At 39.5% G+C, this 25,277-nt stretch overlaps 2 protein-coding genes across 17 annotated transcripts in view; one reads left to right on the top strand and one right to left on the bottom strand.

Moving 5' to 3' along the window:
- LOC101015004 (GPI mannosyltransferase 3) overlaps positions 1 to 18,003 on the bottom strand; it is a 38,478-nt gene extending 20,475 nt beyond the window's left edge. For all 5 annotated transcript variants that reach the window (XR_002523063.2, XM_021940590.2, XM_017960650.3 and 2 more), the window contains exons 1-6: positions 17,823 to 18,003; positions 16,764 to 16,899; positions 15,786 to 15,903; positions 9,746 to 9,850; positions 7,518 to 7,648; positions 5,260 to 5,400 (exon numbers count right to left, since the gene is read on the bottom strand). Coding sequence is in view for 4 of the 5 variants with exons in the window: in XM_021940590.2 (XP_021796282.1) it covers positions 5,260 to 5,400; positions 7,518 to 7,648; positions 9,746 to 9,850; positions 15,786 to 15,903; positions 16,764 to 16,899; positions 17,823 to 17,958 (767 nt within the window). In the remaining variant the exon portion in view is untranslated. The remainder of the gene's footprint in view (positions 1 to 5,259; positions 5,401 to 7,517; positions 7,649 to 9,745; positions 9,851 to 15,785; positions 15,904 to 16,763; positions 16,900 to 17,822) is intronic.
- The window catches only part of LOC101014061 (cell cycle progression protein 1), a 90,282-nt gene extending 70,418 nt beyond the window's left edge, over positions 1 to 19,864 (top strand). For 8 of the 12 annotated variants that reach the window (XM_009210218.2, XM_017960634.2, XM_017960635.3 and 5 more), the window contains one exon: positions 19,204 to 19,864. In XM_009210218.2, coding sequence (XP_009208482.2) covers positions 19,204 to 19,436 — 233 coding nt within the window. In that variant the 3' untranslated portion in view covers positions 19,437 to 19,864. Of the gene's footprint in view, positions 1 to 17,886; positions 18,336 to 18,705; positions 18,729 to 19,203 lie in introns of those variants that run through there. The other 4 variants (XR_004181717.1, XM_017960645.3, XM_017960646.3 and 1 more) reach the window with 4 other exon arrangements.
- Positions 19,865 to 25,277: the final 5,413 nt, after the last annotated feature.

The raw sequence follows: 25,277 nt of genomic DNA, 5'->3' as shown, positions 1-25,277 counted from the left end.
CTTGGCTCACTGGAGCCTCCGCCTCTTGGGTTCAAGCGATTCTCCTGTCTCAGCCTCCCGAGTAGCTGGGACTATAGGCACCCGCCACCATGCCCAGCTAGTTTTTGTATTTTTAGTAGAGATGGGGTTTTGCCATGTTGGCCAGGCTGGTCTCGAACTCCTGACCTCAGGTGATCCGCCCACCTTGGCCTCTCAAAGTGCTAGGATTACAGGCGTAAGCCACTGCGCCTGGCCTACACTACTAGATGTTAAGACTTATTACAGGGCGGGTGTGGTGGCTCCCTGGCCTACACTACTAGATATTAAGACTTATTACAGGCCAGGCGTGGTCGTAATGTACCTCAATTTGGGTTTATCTGATGTTTTCTCAGGATTAGATTCAGGTTATGCATTTTGGCAGTTAACACCACCAAAGTGAAGGGATGGTTTTCTCAGTGCCTCCGATCAAGCATCTCACAATACTGATTTGTCCTATTACTAGCAATGTTAACTTCAGTCACCTAGTTAAGGTATGTCTCCCAAGTTTCTCTGCTATAAAATTATCATTTGTAATTAATAGGTCTCTTGTGGAAGATACTTTAGAACTGTGTAACTATTCTTCAAACTTTTACCCACTGGTTTAATATTCAAGTGCAATTAATATTTGTATATGGACCCTGAATCTAGTGAGCATGCTTCATTTGTTTACTTATCTAATAGTTTATCTTTAGATTCTTTTGAATTTTCTACATATACAATCATGATACAAAGTCACAGAGTTTTATTTCCTCCCTTCTACCATTAACTCGCTTTTCTTGTCCTATTGCACTAGGTAGGATGGATACTGTTGAACAGGAGTGGTGATAATAACTATCGTTGTATCTTTCCCAATCTCAAGGGAAAGGGTTTTAATATGTTCACACTAAGCACGATTTTTCTGTAAAGTTTTTATACAAACTGTCGTATGAATCAGTCGCTTTCCACAGTTTGTTTTCTAAGGGTTGTCTTCCCCCTCCCTGACAATCATGACTAGGCCTTTAGTTTCATCATATGCTTTCTGTGTGTCTATTAAGAAAGCCGTATTATTTTTCTCCTTTATTCTCTTGATGTCATGAATCATACTGACTGATTTTCAAATATCAAATATTATATTCTTGGAACAAACCCAATCTTGGATGTCATGTATTCTTTTAAATATTGTATGGATTCAGTTTACTAATATTTCTTCAGGATTTTTGCATTCACAGTCATGAGAAATACTGGTTTATAATTGACCTTTCTTGTAATGTCCTCGTTAGATTTTGGTATCGAGAATATGCTATTGTCATGAGAAGAACTGGGAAATGTTTTTCTTTTTCTGTTCTGTGGAATAGTTCATGTGAACTGATGTTTCTTCTTTCTTAAATGTATGGAATAATTTGCCAATGAAGCCATTTGAAACTGATGCATCTTTCTTTGAAGATCTTAACTACAAATTAAATTTCTTTAATTCATATAGTACTGTTCAGATTTTCTACTTCTCCTGTCAGTTTTGGTAAGCTGCATTTTTCTAGAAATGTGTTCATTTGTCAAGTTTATTAGCAAAAAGTTGTTTATAATATTGTCTTCTTCATTTTGGGAATGGCTGTAAGACCTATAGTCATTCCTGTCTTGTCAATTATTGGTGAGATAGTGTGGCAGCTGGAAGGCAATTGAAGTATTTTGGATTTTACAAAATGACAAAATGATATCCCAAATTCTCAAGGCCATGTAAAAAGTAAACAAAAATTGGTCCACATATATTATAATTTTTCCTAAGACGAATTCAATATTTTTCTCTAAATATAGAGACACTATTACTGTTTGGAGATGCAACTGACTATTTTTAAAGAGTGCTAAATATGTAAAAGGTTGTTATATCATTCAAGTCTGAAGCCAACTCTATGCATCAAAGGACTTGAATATAAGACTAATTAGGACTGTGATTGACATTTGTTCTATACTGCAAAACTTCAGAATATTTTCACGTGCATTATCTCATTTGTTCTCTTCTATATTTTGCTACAAAATAAACAAAGCAAGCATCTGATCTATGTGAAAAGGTTCCTTTAGGCTTTTTCAGCTTTAAGCGAGCTCATTCTCCATGCATGCCAAATTCATATTCACCCTGATGTTACTTGAAACACCACCCACTTTATAAGGCTTCTACTAATATTCCCTCTGCAAGCAGAATTAGATTACTTTCTGTTCTTCTGCAGAATTTTGTTATGTCTAACTTAGAATACTTCATTTTTAATTTTTATTTCTATTTTGAGATGGAGCCTCGCTCTGTTGCACAGGCTGGAGTGCAGTGGTGCGTTCTCGGCTCATTGCAACCTCTACCTCTGGGGTTCAAGCGTTCTCCTGCCTCAGCCTCCCAAGTAGCTGGGATTACAGGCACACCCCACAATGCCCAGCTAATTTTTTTGCATTTTTAGTAGAGACGGGGTTTCGTCATATTGGCCAGGCTGGTCTTGAACTCCTGACCTCAGGTGATGTGCCTGCTTCAGTCTCCCAAAGTGCTGGGATTACAGGCGTGAGCCACCGTATCCAACCACTAGACCCCTTTAAATCACTGGGTAAGAATTATAATCCCTAACTGATGATGATTCAACCTACGATTTTTCAACTTTAAAATGGTACGCACACAGCCATTCTGTTTTTCACTTTCAGTATAGTATTCAATGAATTACATGAGATATTCAAATATTTTATTATGAAATAGGGTTTGTGTTAGATGATTTTGCCCAACTGTAGGCTAAGGTAAATGTTCTGAGCATGTTTATGATAGGCTAAGCTGTGATATTCAGTACGTTAGATGTGTTAAGTGCATTTTTAATGTAGAATATTTTCTTTTTTATTTATTTTGTTTAGAGACAGGTTATCACTGTTTTTCCCAGGCTGGAGTGGAGTGGAATGATCATAGCTCACTGCAACCTTGAACTCCTGGGTTGAAGGGATCCTCCTGCCTCAGCCTCCCAAGTAGCTAGGACCACAGGCGTGCCTACTGCCACCTATACTTGGCCAATTTTTAAATTTTTTTTGTTGAGACGGGGTCTCATTATGTTGCTCAGGCTGCTCTTGAACTCCTGGCCTCCCAAGGCACTGGGATTACAGGTGTGAGCCACTGTGCCTTGCCTGACTTATATTTTCAACCTGCAATGAGTTTATCAGGATGTAATCCCGAGTCAAGGAGCATCTGTATTGTTTTATCTTTTTCCCCCACAGACTTTGACTTTGAGAGCAGACACTGTATCTTACTCACCTCTGAATTATCAAATGCTGGATACAAAGTAGGTTAAATGCTTATTACATGAGTAAGTTATTATCATGCTGCTGATGAGATTAAAAAGGCTTTCTATCTCCCTCAGTGTCAAATCCGGAATGAACTGAGCCCCTGCTATCTCTCTGACCTCATTATTCCATTCTCCCAAGCTCACTCTCTTTTAGCCACATCCGTCTCCTTGCTGGTCCCTGAACATGCCCAGCATACTTAGTACTTGGCTGGTCCCTTTACCTGGAATATTCTCTCATCAAGTAACTACATGGTTCACTCTCTCAACTCCTTTAAGTTTTGGCTCCAGTGTCACCTTACATGGTGGTCTTTCCCAACCACCCTGTTTAAAAATAACAGCTCCCCTGTCACCCCAAGCACTGGCATTCCATCCTCCTTATGCCACAATTATTTTTCCCTGTATTGCCATCACTTGACAAATATATATTTATTCTTATCTTTTTAGCTGTCTGTCTCTCCCTACTAGAATGTAAACTTCATGAAGGCAGGTACTTTTTTTGGTTAAACTGATGCATCTCCTACATCTGGAACACTGCCTGGCACATAGTAGGATTAAATACTTCCTGAATGAATGAATACATTTAATGCAATATTATTAATACACCTGAGAAACGACAACAGTGGCAACTGAGACGCAAGACAATTTAGTCCTTTCAGATTGCTACCCGAAAAATACTTGTGACTAGTGAACACTAGTACAGTCATGCATTACTTAACAATGGGGATATATTGTGAGAACTGCATCATTAGGCAATTTCATCATTGTGCAAACATCATAGAGTGCACTTACACAAGCCTAGATGGTACAGCTTACAGACATCTAGGCTATATGGTATAGCCTATGGCTCCTAGGCTGCAAACCTATACAGCATGGTACTATACTGAATATTGTAAGCAATCGTAACATAATGCTATGTATCTATGTATCTTAACTATAGCTAAACAGGTTGGGCATGGTGGCCCATGCCTGTATTTCCAGCACTTTGGGAGGCCAAGGTGGGAGGATCACCTGAGGTCAGGAGTTTGAGAGTAGCTGGCCAACATGGTGAAACCCCAACTCTACTAAAAATAAAAAAATTAGCTGGGCGTGGTGGCAGGCGCCTGTAATCCCAGCTGTTTGGGAGGCTGAGGCAGGAGAATCACTTGAACCTGGGAGGCGGTTGAAGTGAGATTGCGCCATTGCACTCCAGCCTGGGTGACAGAGCGAGACTCGGTCTCAAATAAATAAATAAATATAAAATATATATAGCCAAACAGAGAAACTAAAGTATAGTAAAATACGGTAATTTAATCTTATGGGACCACTGTCATAAATGCAGTCCAGTGCTAACCAAAATGTTGTTATGCAGTGCATGATTGTATATTAAAAAGATCACTGTTGTAAGAGTCAGAATGCAGTCATCCCTTCAATAAATAATTATTTGGGGTAGTCTACTAGATACTTGGGATATGTCTGATCCTAGGAGCTCACAGTATAGTTAGAAGACCTGGGTTTCAATATCAGTATAGCAACCAGGCCAATGACTTTGACTAACACATTTTTAATTTCTCCCAGCCTCCTGTTTTCTCTACTACCAAATAAAAACATATATTGCCTAGATAGAAGTATTATGAAAATTATGAGGTAATATGTGAAAACACATTATGAATTATAAAGCCTTATACAAATGTAAAAGAATCAAGTATCTCTAAAATATATTTGAGAAATATTTAGTAAATAAAGCATCAGAAAGCGCTAAGTTAGAAGTAATTACAAAAGCACTCAGTTAAGCAAATTAAAATAGTTATAATCAGGATCATAAATATAAGAATATAATATATAAGTTTTGCAATATTCTATTTCCTTGGACTAAGAGTGCTCATTGACATTAGAAGATAAAATAATTAACTGAAAGATGTAAAATCTTGTTCATAATCTGTGATTTATAGGCTACTAAAATTAATGGATGGATTATTGCCACACTTACCCTACAGGTAAAAAATGATGTAGAATAAGATCAAGCTTTCTTGGTTCTTGACAGAAATGTCTGAAGAGCAAAGGTGTCCAGGGAATAACAGCTGTGGGACGAATTATGAAGGCAAGTGCCACCAAGGATGAGTACTTGACACTGTAAGAGGAAAATGTGTGATAAGACAAGTGGGAAATTAACTTGAAGTTATCTATTATTTACACTGTGATTTGACATTTTCCTTTTGGTATGAATAGCTATATGAACTTTTTTTTTCTTTTTTTTGAGACAGAGTCTTACTCTGTCACCCAGGCTGGAGTGCAGTGGCTCACTGCAACTTCTGCCTCCTGGGTGCAAGCGATTCTCCTGCCTCATCACCCCAAGTAGCTGGGATTACAGGTGTGTGCCACCATGCCTGGCTAATTTTTTGTATTTTTAGTAGAGACGGGGTTTCACCATGTTGGCCAGGCTGGCCTCCAACTCCTGACCTCAGGTGATCCACCCGCCTCAGTATCCTAAAGTGCTGGGATTACAGGCTAATCCCCGTGCCCGGCTAATTTTTTGTATTTTTAGTAGAGATGGGGTTTTACCATGTTGGCCAGGCTGGTCTCAAACTCCTGACCTCAAGTGATCCACCTGTCTTGGCCTCCCAAAGTGTGGAGATTACAGGCGTGAGCCACCGTGCCCAGCCAATACTTGCATTTCTTAAAGGAGTGTGCAAAATGTCATTTTATTGTCAGGTCTAGAATAGTATCTGTCGTACTTATACAAGGAAAAATGCTTATATAGCAGTCCTTTTGTATCACATGACCCTTGCACTTCCTAACAATTAGGGAACGGCACCTGGGCCCAAGTAGCCAATCTAAGGCTGGCCAGTGTGAAATAAAGTTATCTCCAGATAGAGACAATGATATTTAATGGACCTAATTAGATTCTCTCAAATTGAATATGAGATACAGAGAAATTTGGGTAATTGCTAGCAAGAATAGAAGTGGACAGAGACTAGCTAAGTCCCTAAATGATGGAAGACTAAGGCAGGATTCATAGGCTATTTGGTATATAAAGGCACAACAAAACAGCCCATTCCCCAAAACTGCCTTGGATTCTGCATAACATTTCAATTCATTTGTGTGGCTGAGATATTCTACAGTTTTCTTCCAGTCCTGGCCACAAGGCTTGAGATGCCCATTTTCCCTTTTAGTCTTATAATAAAGTCCTCATCATATACATAACTTGAGTGAATGCTTTTTCTTGTAGTTAAGAGAGTCTAAGACAAAATGATCTTATTTGATTTGATCCTCCTAACCTTTAACTTCCTATTCCTTTTGTGTAGGAAGAATGGATACTAGAATTTTAACTAGATCTCAAATTCTGTCTTTTTTCCTTTCAGTATATCCTAAATACTGTTACTACAAAAGTTTTTCAAAATCAGATTTGATTATGTCATGCTGCTCAAACGCCTCAAATGGCTCTCTATTACCTACAGAATAAAATCCAAATTCAAAGTCCCATTCCAGCCTCATCTCTTATTCTTCTCCTCTTACATGCATCCTACCACACTCTACAACTACTCTGGATAATCTGCCCTGAATATACTGTAACTGTAAATGAAGCCCACTGACAGTTATGTGCCTTCACTCATGTTCCCATTGCTTGGTATTTGTTTCCCCAGTTTAAAGGAAGCCAAATAAAGTCCAAGTATTTCCTATTTGCCCTTCCAAATCTCTTCTCCTCCAGCCTTTATCTAGTCTGCATGCAGGAAAGCTGACCTGAATGGACAGCATCAGTGGCTACCTTGCTTTCTGGTTTCTGACTGTTTTTGGCTGAGAGGCAGAAGAGTTGGGTCAGGATTATTTATTCCCCTGGCTGTGTCCTCATTATTGCTAAAGACTGGTTGTGCCTGTCCCCTGCTGGGGCCCTCTCTTATAATTATAGCTCTTTACAAATTCCAGTAACCATTTCTTCTCCTTGCTCTTTGGGGCCTAGAGATACTACAGACTTCCTGCTATAACTAGGCTGGCGGTACGATGGTGTTTCCTTATTGGCTTTCCTAAATATTGTCTACACCTTCGCAAATATTCCTATTGTTAAACTCTCCTTAATTATTCCGTTTGAGTATTATCTGTTCTCTGCTATAATGTATCAACTGAACATATTATTATGGTTCTCATGACTCATGAAAATTAGGGGGTCTACTAGACATTACAATATGTTGATATTTAAGATTTTTCAAAAGTAGAGTTTTGTACATAATTATTAACAATAATTTTTCTTACCTGTTCATAGACTTTGAACCTTCCAAAGGATAGTAGAAAAGAGCAATTATAGTGAGAACAGTTTCCATGGTGTTTGTAAGTGTTCTGGTACAGCAATACCATGTGAACCAGGAGCACAACTGGCAAAAAAACTAAGAAAAAGTATAGAGCAAACATGTATGAAGTTGGAAATGGAAAACCTTAGTACATATTATCTTCTAAATAGCAAGCAAGTCTAAATATTGTGAAAAGGACATCAAAAGGTAGATGATATTAAAAGTAAGTAGGCATGCCCAAACATTGTTTTTAGAAACCTGTATCAAACACAGGTTTAAAATAATAGCAGATCTGTATTTGTTCATGTTAAGAAGTTTATACTTTCAGGTGCATTTTTATGGCACCCCATTTGATTTAAAATCAATCCCACTTTCCATTAATGAAACACATAAAAAAACAGATTCTTTTCTGGTAGAGTTTAAGAAGATTGAAATTCATAACTAGATTCTTCCAATCAATATTTCTCAAACTGTCTTATAGTGCTGACACAAGTATTGTGACTTTTTAAATTGACCTTGTTTGGAATGTTGCACTTGTTTGGAATGTTTCCCTGTTTTGAAATGCTGATGAAAAATTAAGACAAAACAGGAAACAGGGAAAAAAAATCAGGAGACATTATTAAATTTTAATTTGGAAATTGACTAAATTAATGAATCAGTTTTTGGAAGAACATGCACACAGAGCACCATTAAGTCTACAAAACAAATGTGTTAAAAGAAACTTATTGAGGCAATTGTTAAGCATGTGGCACTAGCTTCCCATCTGGTCAAACATAGCCTTTAAAAAATGTTCCTAATTTTCATGAAAGTAAAAGTTTTTCCTAAACTAGAAGAACCTAGTGCTTTATCTTTCTCTTTCTTTTTTTTTTCCCACGACGGAATCTTGCTCTGTCACCCAGACTAGAGTGCAGTGGCATGATATCGGCTCACTGCAACCTCTGCCTCCCGGGTTCAAGCAATTCTGCCTCAGCCTCCCGAGCAGCTGGGATTACAGGTGTCCACCACCACCCCTGGGTAATTTTTGTATTTTTAGTAGAGACGGGGTTTCACTATGTTGGCCAGGCTGGTCTCGAACTCCTGACCTTGTGATCTGCCCACCTCGGCCTCCCAAAGTGCTGGGATTATAGGCGTCAGCCACCACGCCCGGCCCTAGTGCTGTATCTTTGGGGGAAGGACTTCAAAGCCATCATGACTTTTGCCTACCATTTTATGTTGAGTCTTCAGCAATGCACATAAAATATAAGCACAAAATAATGAGGCTAACCATATCGCTGAATCAATTAGCAAGGACTTAGTTGCTAAACCAATCTTTCTTTTTAATGCAAAAGAATAGAATACCTGCAGAAATGTTCCCTTTCTAATTTATTAGTAAATTATATTTCAGAGATATGTTGCTAAATTGGTTACTTGGAATTTAGAATGTATTTTCCAATAGAAACAATATAAAAAAAGGTAGTAAGACTTTCAAACAGGTTCATATAAGCTTATTAACTTTACAAAGAGCCAAGTGAATTAACAACAGTACTACAGAATCCAATCCCTCATCAGGATATTGTTTAAATGGGAAAAATCCATTCAAGATCTGAGTGGGAGATGTCAGGAATCTATCTCTCCACCTTGAAATAAGTTAAATGACAAAAGATAGTCTTCTATACCATACTCTCTTCCTTACATGAGTCCAGTAATTGCACCAACCTAATATTGTTGTGGCACAAACCACAATTACTTTTGCACCAACCTAATACTTCCAACATCTCATTCGGAAGTGAAAGAGTTTCAGTGCAAAAAGATTTCTTGGGCTGCACCTCAGACAGAGGCTGGCTAGAGGAACAGAACAAGGGTTGTACATAGTTAAGATGCTTTGTGAAGTAGTTGGTAATTTAGAACTATCCTTACTCAATTCTATGGAAAGAGAGGCAAGGATAGTTTTGAGGAGTGAAGGGGCTTCCAAAGGCTGTCTCCCAGGGTTTAGACTCTAAAAGGGTTTGAGGGCATCCCTGTCCAGGGCTTAATCAGAAGGAAAGCTATGGCAGGTGCCCCACTTGCATGTTACTGTTCTTAATTATGGACGTACCTCTATAAAGTTGTATGAATTACCTTCTAAAATTGTTCTGGGAATCAGTGTTTCCATGTGCTTTATACCTATAGGAATGAAATAACTGGCATACAGCTTCTAAAGTATTTAGGACTTACCACCCATCTTGCCACTTCCTGATTTTCTAGTTGCTTCATTAATGAGTAAAGTCTCACGTCTGCTACAGCAGACAGAAGTGCTTGGGCAAGTCTAGGAATCCAAATCTTCATCAGTTAAAAAGAAGAACAGGATGTTAAAAACATCTGTTGGTTCACACTGAATTATGATAAAAGTCAACAAGCTGATCCAACTATCTATGGGAAGCCATTATTAGTACAAAAATAGACAATATATTTTTCTATTCTTTTGCAAAACTACATCCCTTTTTCTGTAAAAATTATATTCTCATTAAAATAATCAATGTAGTTTTAAGTTTTACCAGTCTCATTCTCTGTATGTGTGTGTATATATGACATATATACACATATATAGACACACATATATTATATATAAATATAAAATATATTATAAATATAACTATATATTATATATAAATATAAAATATTTACATCTCATTCTCTGTATGTGTGTGTATATATGACATGTGTGTGTATATATGACATATATACACACACATATATTATATATAAATATAAAATATATTATAAATATAACTATATTGTATATAAATATAAAATATAAAATATTTACCAGTCTCATTCTCTGTATGTGTGTATATATGACATATATACACATATATAGACAAACATATTATATATAAATATAAAATATATTATAAATATTACTATATATTATATATAAATATAAAATATAAAATATTTACCAGTCTCATTCTCTGTATGTGTATATATGACATATATAGACAAACATATTATATATAAATATAAAATATATTATAAATATAACTATATATTATATATAAATATAAAATATAAAATATAAAATATTTACCAGTCTCATTCTGTGTGTATATACACACATATATATTATACATATATTTTTAAATTATTTTTTATTACATTGATTGATTGATTGACAGGGTCTCACTCTGTCACCCAGGCTGCAGCCTTGAATCCTGGGGTGAAGCAATTTTCCTGCCTCAGTCTACTGAGCAGCTAGGACTTCAGACAGGCACTGCCACACTCAGCTAATCTTGCCTCAAGTGATACTCCCACCTTGGCCTCCCAAAGTGTTGGGATTACAAGCATGAGCCACTGTGCCTGGCCCTAATTTTAATGTAAATATTAATAGCCAATCATTTCACTGTGTTAAGTTTCTATTTTAAAAATATATTTATATTCATTAGCAACAACAGGTTTTTAAAAATTCAAGTATTTGCAGCACTGTGTACTATGTATCATGCTAAGTACTTTATATGTACCAACTCATTTAGTCCTAACAATCTTCTGAGTAAAGGATTGTTTTATAGATGAGGAAACTGAGGCACAGAGAGGTTAAGTAATTTTCACAAGGCTGCACAGCTAGTTAGTATGAAATCCAGCATTATAAACCCAGGTGGGCCTGACTTTAATTACTAAGTTACACGGCTTCTCTATCCTGCAATATAGAGAATAACAAATTACATTTTTTTCTGTCGCCCAGGGTGGAATGCAGTGGTGTGATCTCCATTCACTGCAAGCTCCACCTCCCACCTCCTCCTGCCTCTGCCTCCAGAGTAGCTGGGACTATAGGCACACACCCAGCTAATTTTTTGTATTTTAATAGAGACAAGGTTTCACCACGTTGCACAGGCTGGTCTCCTGACCTCGTGATCTGCCCGCCTCAGCCTCCCAAAGTGCTAGGATTACAGGCATGAGCCATTGCACCCAACCAACAAATTACCTTTTAAAAAAGCACAAATATTCTGCAATTATATGAACATGGTATTCAGATGACATTAAAGAGTAAATTTAAGTGTAAAATTGAAATAAAGAATAAATGTATTACAACTAAAGTTAGAAATGCTAATGCTATGCACTAGCATCTCTCAGAGTTCCAAAAAAAAAAGGTGTCATAGTTAACACTAACAAAATAACACGATGGTAGAGCACAATTTAATCTTGGTTTGTTCAAAAGATGTGTTTCTAAAAATTTGTATGTGAATTTGTATTTGTGTGTATGTGTGTGTTTGTGTGTGTGTGTGTGTGAGACAGAGTCTCACTCTGTCACCCAGGCTGGAGTGCAATGGTGCAATCTTGGCTTATGGCAACCTCTACCTCCCGAGTTCAAGTGATTCTCTTGCCTCAGCCTCCCAAGTAGCTGGGATTACACGTGCCCGCCACCACGCCTGGATAATTTTTGTATTTTTAGTAGAGATGGGGTTTCACCATGTTGGCCAGCTAGTCTCGAACTCCTGACCTCAGGTGATCCACCCACCTCACTCTCCAAAAGTGCTGGAATTACAGGTGTGATCCACTGCGCCGGCTGTTAATTCATATTTTTGTTGAATCAAACTTCATTAACTCCACATTATAGGAGCTGCTTTACTTTGAGTTGTCAGTGGCTTTTAGCACTTTAGCTTTATGTTCTTTTTGTCCACAGTGTGTAAATAAATGCTAAAATTGGAAAGTTAAAGGTACACGGTACTTAGTTCCACATAAACTGTGCCCTGTAAAATACAGGAAAAGGCACTCATGTACATACCTTCTTTTTACTCTGCATAGGGAGCTATAAGCTTCATCCTTACTTCCCAGGCCCCCTGAAAGCAGTTCATATGAAAAGTCAATTTGGCTACAAACTTAATATGAGCCAACAGTGTGAGGTAGCTATTAAACAGCTAAAAGAATTCCTGCGCTCTGAGAAATGTAAGTTAATGAACCCACCATATTCTGAACTAGTTACTCTGCCTTCAGTATTGTGTCAGTTTGGAGATCCACATTTTAAGATGAATATTAATAAATTACAAAGTATCTACAGGATACTATCTATGATTATGAGGTTAAGAGCTAGAGACTTTTACCCTGAATAAAGAGAAGTTTTTCTAGGGTGGTTAAGTAGAAGTAGAAATCTTGAATTTAAAACAAAGTAGACTTTAGCATAAAAATAAGCGGAGTTCTGAACTCCCAGTCATTAGCAGTCTCTCCAGATTTTGATACCATAATTTTCCATGTTACAGTAAGGACCTGCTAAAGAGTAAAATAAAGCAGTGGAGTGAGGTAAAGAGAAGAAACATGCCAGGCGTAACTTGAACACTAGGCCTATGTTGGCAGCTCCTCATTCCATACTTCTGTTCTTGAAGCTCCTGACTCCTCCCCTAAGCTACAGGAGCCAAATACCCTTGTGTTGTCTTCTGACTATTCAAAGACCTTACTGTTGGCCAAGCTTGATGGCTCATGCCTGTAATTCCAACACTTTGGAAGGCAGAGGCAGGTGGATCATTTGAGTCCAGCCTGGCCACAGTGAAACCCCACCTCTACTAAAAATACAAAAATTAACCAGGTGTGGTGGCAGGCACCTGTAATCCCAGCTACTCGGGAGGCTGAGGCAGGAGAATCACTTGAAGCCAGGAGGTGGCGGTTACAGTGAGCCAAGATCGTGCCACTGCACTCCAGCCTGGGCGACAGTGTGAGACTCCATCTCAAAAAATCCAAAAACCAACGAACCTTACTGTGGTTCCCCATTCAGGTTTCCCCTCCTCTTCCTCTTTCCTTTCACATGTTCTAAGCCATCACAGGCCAAAAGACATATAACATGAGCCACATGTGTAATTTTAAATTCTATAGCTGGCAAATTAAAAAGCAAAAACAGAAATGACCCCAAAACCCAAAACAGGTAAAATTAATTTCATCTTGTCTAACCCAGTGTATCTAAGGCATTATCATTTGAACATTTAATCAATTAAAAAATTATAAAAATATTATTATTTTTTGTACTAGGCCTTTGACATTCAGTACATATTTTACATTTCTAGCACTTCTCAAATTGGACTAGCCACATTTGAAGTCTTCAACAGCCACATAAAACTACTGGCTACCATGGTGGACAGTGCAGCTCTAAGCCATGTCTCCTTTAAAAAATTTTTTTTGTAGAAACAGAGTTTTGCTATGTTGCCCAGGCTGGTCTCAAACGCCTGGCCTCAAGCAATCCTCCCACCTCAGCCTCCCAAAGTGCTGAGATTACAAGTGTGAGCCACCATGCCCAGCTGTGCATAAGCCTTATGCAGTTTGTAGAGGAGCTATCTGGGAAGAGTACTGGGCTGTGAGTAATAGACCTAGGATTTAGCTCTAGTTCTGCTTTTAACACGCTGTGACCTTGGTCTATTTACTTTACTTCTCTGACCTCTTCCAGCTTCAAAATTATGTATATAATTTGCTTAAAATAATAATGACTGATCATATCCTAACGAATCTCTTTGCATGGTCAAGTTCTAGATATGACAATGAGTTCCTTTTAGGGGGGCTGGAGCGGGACAGGGGAGGCTTCCTTTACACCACAAAATGACCTGGTGGGTCAGCTACAGATGGAGTGCAGTGGATAGGTCTTGGAGGAGCAGGGAATTTTTCTATCTTGAAGACTTCTTCATTCGTAATCTGACCTACTTCCTGGGACATAAAATGTCATTGATGAGATTATGTATATTTTCTTGTGATTCCAGACTTTATGGATACCTTGCATAATCTATAAACTAGCAGATAACTGTAAGAGGAGAAAAGTCAGGCCGCAGCTCCTAAATTCTACCTGTGTTAATGGAAGAAACTCTGCTACCACTCTGAATTCTCCTTCCCTATCATCTTCCCATTTGAAGCATCAGTTTCAGTGGTTTAATTTCCCTAATTTCTCAATAATGGGGAAGCAAGTATTGCAACTGGGAGAGTACAACCCTACCTTAAAACAAATACCCCAGAACCTGTGTCTTTCTAAGCTACACAAAACACCTCAGGATTTGGACTGCCTTTGGAATGCTGAGCCATTAACCCCCACTGACAGAAATCGGGGAGACCCCAAACTCTGAGTCTCATCTGATGATAGCTTAAAAGATCACGGGAGTGAGGCTAGAGAAACTTTTGCACCATTAGTCCTGCCCTTGTACCCTCTCCTGGCAACTGACCCCAGCAATTAATAACCTAGGAATTACAATCCTACTTACTGTTGATCCTAGTTATTATATAGCACAATGATTATGCATATCACTAAATTTTTCTCAAATTAAATTTTTTAAAGTTTTAATTTCAACACTAAATCCTGAGTGGGTTTGTATGTATACAGACTTCATAAAATCATATAACATGGTCTTCCACTTACAAGGTAAAAAACACAAAATACAACGCTGCTCTCCAGTGATACTTTTTTTGGGCGGGTGGGGTGGGGATGGAGTTTCGCTTTTGTTGCCCAGGCTGGAGTGCAATGGTGCAATCTCAGCTCACCGCAACCTCTGCCTCCCAGGTTCAAGCCATTCTCCTGCCTCAGCCTCTGGAGTAGCTGGGATTACAGGCATGCGTGCCACCACACCCAGTTAATTGTGTATTTTTAGTAGAGAAGGGGTTTCTGGGTGTTGGTCAGGCTGGTCTCCAACTCCCAACCTCAGGTGATCTGCCCACGTTGGCCTCCCAAAGTGCTGGGATTACAGGCATGAGCCAACACATGGGCAGATCACCTCAGGTCGGGAGTTCGAGACCAGCCTGACCAACACAGAGAAACCCCGTCTCTACTAAAAATACAAAATTAGCCGGGTGTGGTGGCACACACCTATTATCCCAGCTACTCGGGAGGCTGAGGCAGGAGACTCACCTGAACCCGGGAGGTGGAGGTTGCGGTGAGCCAAGATCACGCCATTGCACTCCAGCCTGGGTAACAAGAACGAAACTCCATCCCCCATCAGAAAAAGAAAGAAGTATACTTCTAATGTCCGAATAATACATAATATAGTCATTTTGAAAATCTGCACATCATAACAGGATTCCTCACATCAGGACATTTTCATGCTCAGTTTTGTATTTCAGCGCAAACTAAAGAGTTACACATCACAGTATGTCTGTAGTATCATGGGCTTCCCAGATATGGCTGGACTTTAGCAACAGTAGCCTTTTAAAAACAAATTCCATGGCCCCAACGGCATTTAGTTAATACACATTAAGCTTTGAAAAAGGTAGAATAGATCTACTTTTAATAAGTATTTTGGTTACTTTTATTTGAACTTACCAGCAACTGAACACTATCTTTCCCTAAAAGATGAAGAATCTTGTAAATGCTTGCAAAGATTAAGGGATAAGTGTAACTCCTCAATCTCTCTGTCCATTCCCAAGTCAAATAACCATAATTAGTAACATTAAGGAGTAAATGTCAAATAATATTGAAACCTATTTCCTTTTTTTTTTTTTTTTTTAAGATGGGGTCTCACTGTCTTGCCCAGGCTGGTCTCAAACTTAGGCTCAAGTTGGGTGCACCTGTAGAGGCAGGAGGACCTCTACAGGTGCACCCAACTTCACTTGGCAAATCTATTTTCATTTCCATTTATAAACCAATATTTTATTTTGTGGCAGTCTTAAAACAGCATTTTATACTGGATATTTGCATTACAAATTCAACTGGCCAACTAAACTCTTAACTTCTTCAAGGCAGTAATGTGTTTTTTACTTTCTCGGTATCCTCCAAGTGCTAAGAACTATGGGAATGTATGCTAATGGCTGTGTCAAGTATATTAACATAAAGGAAAGATACAGGAGAAAGATTAGTATAAAGTAATGGTGTACTTTGATGAGTTAAAATTATTTGGGGAAAATACAGAAAACTGAAAATATGTATAGTAGTCCCCCCTTATCTGTGGTTTCACTTTCCATGGTTTCAGTTGCCCACAGTCAACCACTGTCAGAAAATATGAAGATATTTTGAGAGAGAGACCATGTTCACATAACTTTTATTATAGTATTGTGTTAAACTTATTATATTTTAATACTGTTAATCTCTTACTGTACCTAATTTATATAAACTTTATAAGTGTGTGTATTTTTTTTACATACATAAAAACAATATATACAGAGTTTGGTACTGTCTACAGTTTCAGGCATCCACTAGGGATCTTGGAAACTATCTCCTGAAGACAAGAGAGCAGGGGGGACTACTCTAAAAGAAAATGAACACAATTTCCAAGATGAATACACAAGAAACCACAAAGGATATTTGAAAACCATGTGATGTGCAACTTCAAGAGACTGCCAGTATTCATCTGGAACAAAGCTTGTTTGCACTAAAAAACAGTTTAATATTCGTAAAGCTATGGTGAACAAGACCAGATGAATATTCTCTCCAAGAAGATCTGAAAAACAGAACAAAACAGGTAGTAGTGGCACAAAAGTTAGGCAGTTCCACTTGCAGAACCTAAAATCTGCTGCTCTGGTTGGCCCCTTGTAAGGCACAGTAGCGACCTCTGGCCCCTCCACACCATTCTCAAAGCCAACCTAGGGAAGGTTATACAAGGACCACAGCCTCATCACTGGGTGACTGTCCCTCTTTTAGCTTAGCCAACTTTTCTTGTAACTTATTGTATAAAGATAATATTAAAATATTAAAATAATATAAATATTTAAAATATTAAATATTAAATAATATAATATTAAATATTAAAATATTAATTAAAATATTAAAGAGTGGGTTAACTAAGGCCTTAGGCTAATTAATTAGGTCATACTACGTGTGTATCTAATAAAAAACAGCTAATAAATTACTAATTTGGGAAGCAACCCTTTGTATATGTGCAATATAAAATGGTCCTCTGTACATTTTAAAATATATTGATGCTTACTATTATATATGCCAGGCGCTGTGTTAATTTCTTTACATGCATCTCACTTAATCCTCCACACAGTACTATGGGATAGGTATTATTAGCCCCATTTTACAGACAAGCAAATTGAGGCCCAGAAATTAAACTGCCTCGTCCAAATAAAGCTGTAAATTACTTATCAGGATTCAAACCCGGATCTGTCTGCTGTCTCCAAAGTCCTGCTCTTGACCACAATGGACAGTCTGTCGGCCAAATACAGAATATTCTTTTAAAATTTGAATTTAGTTGCCAACATTTAGAAATCAGAATTTATATTAAAATCTGTGTTTCCAGCATTTCAAAACTCGTTAAGATCTGGCAACACAGAGCTCAACGGGCAACCGGCTGGTAGTGAAATATACGGGGGCTCCTTTCAGATGGGGCAGGAGCTCTCCAGACAGCACCCCCTCACTCACCCCCGCGGCGCCTGGCGTTCTTTTCCTGGGTGCTGAAGTACAGGGTAGACTTTCTCTTTCGCAGCTTTATCTTCTCGTGGGAGCGGTTCTGGAGACCACGCAAAGTGAGGCTGGCATCTTCGCGTCCCCGCTCCATTCCGCACTTGCTTAGAAGGCCTCCTCATCCCCAGCCGCCACCTTCCTGAGGCGGAAGAAAGCTGCAGGAGCGTGCTGCTAGTCCATCCACTAAGTTTGGCTTTTGCGAGCAGCCGTCGCTCGCAAGCCCGGAAGTAACTGGGAATTGGCAACTTTGTCTCTACCACCCCAAGAGGTGCCTCGCGTGCGGTTTTCTTTCGCTGTTTCCGAACCGAGGTATTACTACTCGCCTTTGGCTTGGCGGTCTCTGTGCTTGGGGGTCCGAAAACTGCCAGAAGGAGCCCGGTCTCATCTCTGGAGGGGAGCAGGCGGTAGCGAGTTTAGCGACGTGGAGCGGGCGCAGAACAGTCGGGGGTGCCTGAGTGGTTATTAAAAATGGTAATGATAGGCCGGGCGCCGTGGCTCACGCCTGTAATCCCAGGACTTTGGGAGGCCGAGGCGGGCGGATCACGGGGTCAGGAGATCGAGGCTATCCTGACTGAAAAAGAAAAAAAAAGTAATGATAATCGTAAACGTCAGTGTTGGTGTAACATTTTAAGTTCGTTGCTCTCAGAAAAAATGCCCGTTGAACGAGGTGGACAGGGTAGGGATGATTTAGCTTCTTGTATAGATGTGGAAACGTGCTCAGTGGTTCCTGTGTTTTTGTTTTTTTTGTTGTTGTTAGTTTCTTTTTGTTTTTTGTCCTCTAGTTAAAAGTAAAACCAGGCCGGGCGCGGTGGCTTTCGCCTGTATTCCCAGCACTTTGGGAGGCCAAGGCGAATGGATCACGAGGTCAGGAGATTGAGACCATCCTGGCTAACACGATGAAACCCTGTCTCTACTAAAAATACAAAAAATTAGCTGGGTGTGGTGGCGGGCGCCTGTAGTCCCAGGTACTCGGGAGGCTGAGGCAGAAGAATGGCGTGAACCCGGGAGGCAGAGCTTGCAGTGAGCCGAGATCGCGCCACTGTACTACAGCCTGGGCGACAGAGGGAGACTCCGTCTCAAAAAATAAAAATAAATAAATAAATAAATAAATAAATATATATATGCATTTAAAACCATTGAGAACATTATGTAATAGAAGAGGTTTTAGCTTTGTCTTATACCCTTCCCTAATTCATTTCCTGTACTCTTTATGTATTTATATTCTTGTTTCAATTAGTAACATAAAAATATTGTTCACTCCAGTGCAAAGTAGTGACGTAAAATCTTTTAAAAGGACATTGTGCTAAGTGATGGCTTTGCTTTCCATTTTTGTACACAGATTTGAAGAGATTTCCTGGACCTGGAGTGTGGCTTCCAAAACCACCTTTTCCTTGTGCTGTATTTGTTGCAACAATGTTTAGGAGATTGACACTTTCACACCTGCTTTTTACCACTATCCTTGGAATTGCTGGAGGAGTATATGTTTTTCAACCAGTATTTGAACAGTATGCCAAAGATCAGAAAGAATTAAAGGTGCAGTTGGTACAAGAATCAGAAGAGAAGAAAAGTTAATACTACATTGAGTTAGGCCAGGCGCGGTGGCTCACTCCTGTAATCCCAGCACTTTGGGAGGCCGAGGCGGGTGGATCATGAGGTCAGGAGTTCGAGACCTGCCTGACCAACATGGTGAAACCCTGTCTCTACTAAAAATACAAAAATCAGCCGGGCTTGGTAGTCTGCACCTGTAATCCCAGCTACTCGGGAGGCTGAGGCAGGAGAATCACTTGAACCTGGGAGACAGAGGTGGCGCTGAGTTGAGATCACGCTGCTGCACTCCAGCCTGGGCGACTGAGCGAGACTCCATCTCAACAAAAAGAAAACAAATACTTCATGAAGTTGAACCGTAATAATTGCTTAAAGTTCCATTGTAATTATTTTAACTTTAGCAAAAACATAGATGTATTTAAAAATAAATCATGGATAATGATTTTTTAACCTAACACTTAATGTTTACTGTATTTTTGTCATTTTATGTCTTTTTACCAGGACAGAAAAGTAATTTCCTTTTAAACAAAAGTGAATGTTTTAGAAATATTTTCTACTTGAGGTTTGTTTTTCTAGGAATTTAGCATATGTAATATCATGGGGTGCCAGCTTCAGTGTGTATAAAATAATTGGGGAGGGTGTTTACAATAGTATTTGTAGATATGTGAACCAAGTTAAACTACCTCAGACAGAAAGCCCTGCAGTTACCCTGCAATTAGATTGGTTTAATATATTTCGGCAGTCATTCAATCCCAGCCGTTTTTCATCTCAGGCGGTGTGGAGGAGTAGTTGAGAATTGGGATGGCTTAGATCAAATTGGGGTTTTAGAGAAGGTAGATGCTGTTTGAGAGGATGGCAGGTGTGACACAGATGTTTGTTTAATCCACTAAGCAAATTTGCATTAATAATGGTGTTAAGGGAATAGTTTGTTATGAAGCTGTTATTCATATAGTTAAAAAGTTTTTTGAAGTTGCTAAGAATTGGTATTACTTTTTAACCTAATCTTAAGTTTGTATTTTCTTTTTTTTTTTTTTTAATTTAAGTTCTGGGATACATGTGCTGAACGTACAGGTTTGTTATGTAGATATACATGTGCCATGGTGGTTTGCTGCACCTGTCAACCCGTCATCTAGGTTTTAAGCCCCACATGCATTAGGTATTTGTTCTAATGTTCTCCCTCCTCTTGTCCCCCACCCCCAGACAGGCCCTGATGTGTGATGTTCCCCTCCCTGTGTCCATGTGTTCTTGTTGTTCAACTTCCACTTATGAGTGAGAACATGTGGTGTTTGGTTTTCTGTTCCTGTGTTAGTTTGCTGAGAATGATGGCTTTCAGCTTCATCCATGTCCCTACAAAGCACATCAACTCATTTTTTTTTTTCTTTTTTTTTTTTGGAGATGGAGTCTGGCTCTGTCGCCCAGGCTGGAGTGCAATGGTGCGATCTTGGCTCACTGCAACCTCCACCTCCGAAGTTCAAGCAATTCTACTGCCTCAGCCTCCTGAGTAGCTGGGACTATGGGAGTGCACCACCACGCCCAGCTAATTTTTGTATTTTTAGTAGAGACAGGGTTTCGCCATTTTGGCCAGGATGGTTTCAATCTCTTGACCTCGTGATCTGCCCGCCTTGGCCTTCTAAAGTGCTGGAATTACAGGCATGAGCCACTACACCCAGCCGAACTAATTTTTTATGACTGCATAGTATTCCGTGGTATATATGTCTCATATTTTCTTTATCCAGTCTATCACTGATGTACATTTGGGTTGGTTCCAAGTCTTTGCTATTTTGAACAGTGCTGCAATAAACATATGTGTGCATGTGTCTTTTTTTTTTTTAGATGGAGTCTTGCTCTGTTGCCCAGGCTAGAGTGCAGTGGCACAGTCTCGGCTCACTGCAAGGCCCGCCTCCCGGGTTCACACCATTCTCCTGCCTCAGCCTTCCGAGTAGCTGGGACTACAGGCACCTGCCACCATGCTTGGCTAACTTTTTTTTTTTTTTTGTATTTTTAGTAGAGACGGGGTTTCACCATGTTAGCCAGGATGGTCTCGATCTCCTGACCTCGTGATCCACCCCCCTCAGCCTCCCAAAGTGCTGGGATTACAGGTGTTAGTCACTGTGCCCGGCCGAGGATGTGTCTATAGTAGAATGATTTATAATCCTTTGGGTATATACCCAGTAATGGGATTGCTGGGTCAAATGGCATTTCTGGTTCTAGATCCTTGAGGAATCGCCACACTGTCTTCCATAATGGTTGAATTAATTTACACTCCCACCAACAGTATAAAAGCGTTCCTGTTTCTCCACAGCGTTGCCAGGATCTGTTGTTTCCTGACTTTTTAATGAGCACCATTCTAATTGGCATGAGATAGTATCACATTGTAGTTTTGATTTACGTTTTTCTAATGACAAGTGATGATGAGCATTTTTTCATATGTTTGTTGGCTGCGTAAATATCTTCTTTTAAGAAGTGTCTATTCATATCCTTCACCACTTTTTGATGGGGTTGTTTGGTTTTTTCTTGTAAATTTGTTTAAGTTCCTTATAGATTCCAGAGATTAGCCCTTTGTCAGATGGATACATTGCAAAAATTTTCTCCCATTTTGTAGGTTGCCTGTTCACTCTGTTGATATATCGTTTCTTTTGCTGTGCAGAAGCTCATTAATTAGATCCCATTTGTCGATTTTGGCTTTTGTTGGAATTGCTTTTTGGTGACCTAGTCATGAAGTCTTTGCCCGTGCCTATGTGCTGAATGGTATTGCCTAGGTTTTCTTCTAGAGATTTTATGGTTTTGTAGCAGGATGAGCCGCAGACAAAACCTCTCACACACCGAGATAGTGAAGGGAGTGGCTTTTATCAGCTGGAAACGTTGGCAGACTGGCGTCTTAAAATCTGAGCTTGTCAGGTGCCCAACTTCTGTCCCTTTTAAGGGCTCACAACTCTAAGGGGGTCCGCATGAAAGGGTCGTGATCGATTGAACAAGCCAGGGGGTATGTGACAGGGGCTGCAAGAACTGGTGGTGAGAGTGAAACAGAACAATGTCCTTCCATCCAATGTCTGGAATATATAGATAACATCAGTTGCTAGGTCAGGGGTGGAATTTTAACTACCAGGCTTAGGTCAGGCAGGCCCAGGCTTGGTTTCAGGTCTGGTTCCTAGGCCCCGGGCTACCTGCCTTTTGTTTTGCCTTTTTTTTCCCCTTTTCTGAGTATGAAACAATATAAAACAATATGAGAGGGTCTGTCTCTCTTCTCTCAGTTTTAGGTTTTCAATTGAAGTCATTAGTCCATCTTGAGTTAATTTTTATATAAGGTGTAAGGAAGGGGTCCAGTTTCTGTTTTCTCAATATGGCTAGCCAGTTTTCCCAGCACCATTTATTAAATAGGGAATCCTTTCCCCGTTGCTTGTTTTTGTCAGGTTTGTTGAAGATCAGATGGTTGTAGATGTGTGGTGTTATTTCTGAGGTCTCTGTTCTGTTCCATTGGTCTATATATCTGTTTTGGTACCAGTACCATGGCGTTTTGGTTACCGTAGCATTTTTGTATAGTTTGAAGTCAGGTAGCTTGATGCCTCCAGCTTTGTTCTTTTTCCTTAGGATTGTCTTGGCTATGTGGGTTCTTTTTTGGTTCCATACGAAATTTGAAGTAGTTTTTCTAATTCTGTGAAGAAAGTCAATGGTAGCTTGATGGTAATAGCAATGAATCTATAAATTACTTTGGGTTGTATGGCCATTTTCATGATATTGATTCTTCCTATCCAAGAGCATGGAATATTTTTCCATTTGTGTCCTCTCTTATTTCCTTGAGCAGTGGTTTGCAGTTCTCCTTGAAGAGGTCCTTCGTGTCCCTTGTGAGTTGTATTCCTAGGTATTTTAATTTCTTTGTAGCAATTGTGAATGGGAGTTCCCTCATGATTTGGCTCTCTGTTTGTCTATTATTGGTGTATAGGAATGCTTGTTTTGCACATTAATTTTGTATCCTGAGACTTTGCTGAAGTTGCTTATCAGCTTAAGGAGTTTTTGGGCTGAGACAATGGGGTTTTCTAAATACACAATCATGTCATCTGCAAACAGGACAATTTGACTTCCTCTTTTCCTATTTGAATACCCTTTATTTCCTTCTCGTCTGATTGCCCTGGCGAGTACTTCCCATTACTATGTTGAATATGAGTGGTGAGAGAGGGCAACCTTGTGCCGGTTTTCAAAGAGAATGCTTCTATTAAGCTTGTATTTTCAATGAGATCTATAAATGTAATCACATATATACAAAGTTCTTTATCTAAATGAACATGTTTTTATTATTATTGATGTTCTTTTTCTTAAGATGTGTAAGAATTTACTTTTTTTTTTTTTTTATTTTTTTGAGACGGAGTCTCACTCTGTTGCCCATGCTGGAGTGCAGTGGCCAGATCTTGGCTCACTGCAAGTTCTGCCTCCCGGGTTTATGCCATTCTCCTGCCTCAGCCTCCGGAGTAGCTGGGACTACAGGCGCCCGCCACCTTGCCCGGCTAGTTTTTTGTATTTTTTTAGTAGAGATGGGGTTTCATCGTGTTAGCCAGGATGGTCTCGATCTCCTGACCTCGTGATCTGCCCGTCTCGGCCTCCCAAAGTGCTGGGATTACAGGCTTGAGCCACCGCACCCGGCCAAGAATTTACTTTTAATCCTAAGATTTAAGAATTTCTAAAATTCATTATAAGTTAATCTCAGCTATGTTAAGTGGAGACCAGCATAGGTAATTTTTTTTTTTTTGGGGATGGAGTCTCGCTGTGATGCTCAGGTTGGAATGCAATGGCACGATCTTGGCTCCCTGCAACCTGCCCCACCCAGGTTTAAGCGATTCTCCTGCCTCAGCCTCCTGAGCAGCTGGGATTACAGGCACCTGCCACCACACCCAGCTAATTTTTGTATTTTTAGTAGAGATTGGGTTTCACCCTATTGGCCAGGCTGGTCTTGAACTCCTGATCCGAAATGATCCACCCACCTTGGCCTCCCAAAGTGCTGGGATTACAAGCATGAGCCACTGCGCCTGGCCTAGCATAGGTAATTTTTTAAAAAAGAAAGTGAAGAAATTACAAAAGTAGTATATGTTCCTTAAAGCATTCTAATAATACAAAATTAACAAAGTGAAAAGTGAAAATGATTGATGTATAAATTGATTTATTCAGTACCTTTAACAATTTAGGGTGAACTTTTGAGGTTTTCTTTTTGTTTTTTGTTTTTAAAGAGATAGCGTCTCGCTCTGTCACCCAGGCTTGAGTGTAGTATCATCATTGCTCGCTATAACCTTGAACTCCGGGGCTCAAGTGATTCCTCTCGTCTCATCTTCTACAGTAGCTAGGACTACAGTTGTGCACAACTACGTCTGGCCCACTTAAAACAAATCTTTGTAGAAAGGGGGTCTCACTCTGTTGCCTAGTCCGGTCTCAATCTCCTGGACTCAAGCAATCTTCTTGCCTTGGCCTCCCAAAGCACTAGGATTCTAGGTGCCAGTCACTGTGCTTGGCAAGATTTTTTCCTATGCACTTAAAAGTAGTTCTAAAAATTTTAATTTAAATGCCAAGTGTCTGCTGGGTAACAGGTTTGGCTTTGCTTGGCTCTAGACTGGAATTCTGTTCTTTGTGTCTTCTCATTCTGGGACCGAGGCTCAAGGAGCAGCCTCTGTCAGGGCTATGACAGGGTGTAGGAGAGAGAGAGATTGAGAGTAGTTGTAAGTTTCTGCTCAATTGTGGCAAATTATCACATCTTCCAATATTTTGGCTTACAGCATGTCGCACGCTCAAGCCTAAAGTCATCAAGGCAAGGAACGTGGACTCTTCCCATAGGATGCAAAGTCATGTCACGTGACAGGAATATATAATGTTACTACATTCAAGGAA

Source organism: Papio anubis, unplaced genomic scaffold (assembly GCF_008728515.1).
Source record: "Papio anubis isolate 15944 unplaced genomic scaffold, Panubis1.0 scaffold59, whole genome shotgun sequence".
NCBI lineage: Eukaryota > Metazoa > Chordata > Mammalia > Primates > Cercopithecidae > Papio > Papio anubis.
The sequence above is the reverse complement of the archived record's forward strand: the minus strand, read 5'-3'. Positions and strand labels throughout refer to the sequence as shown.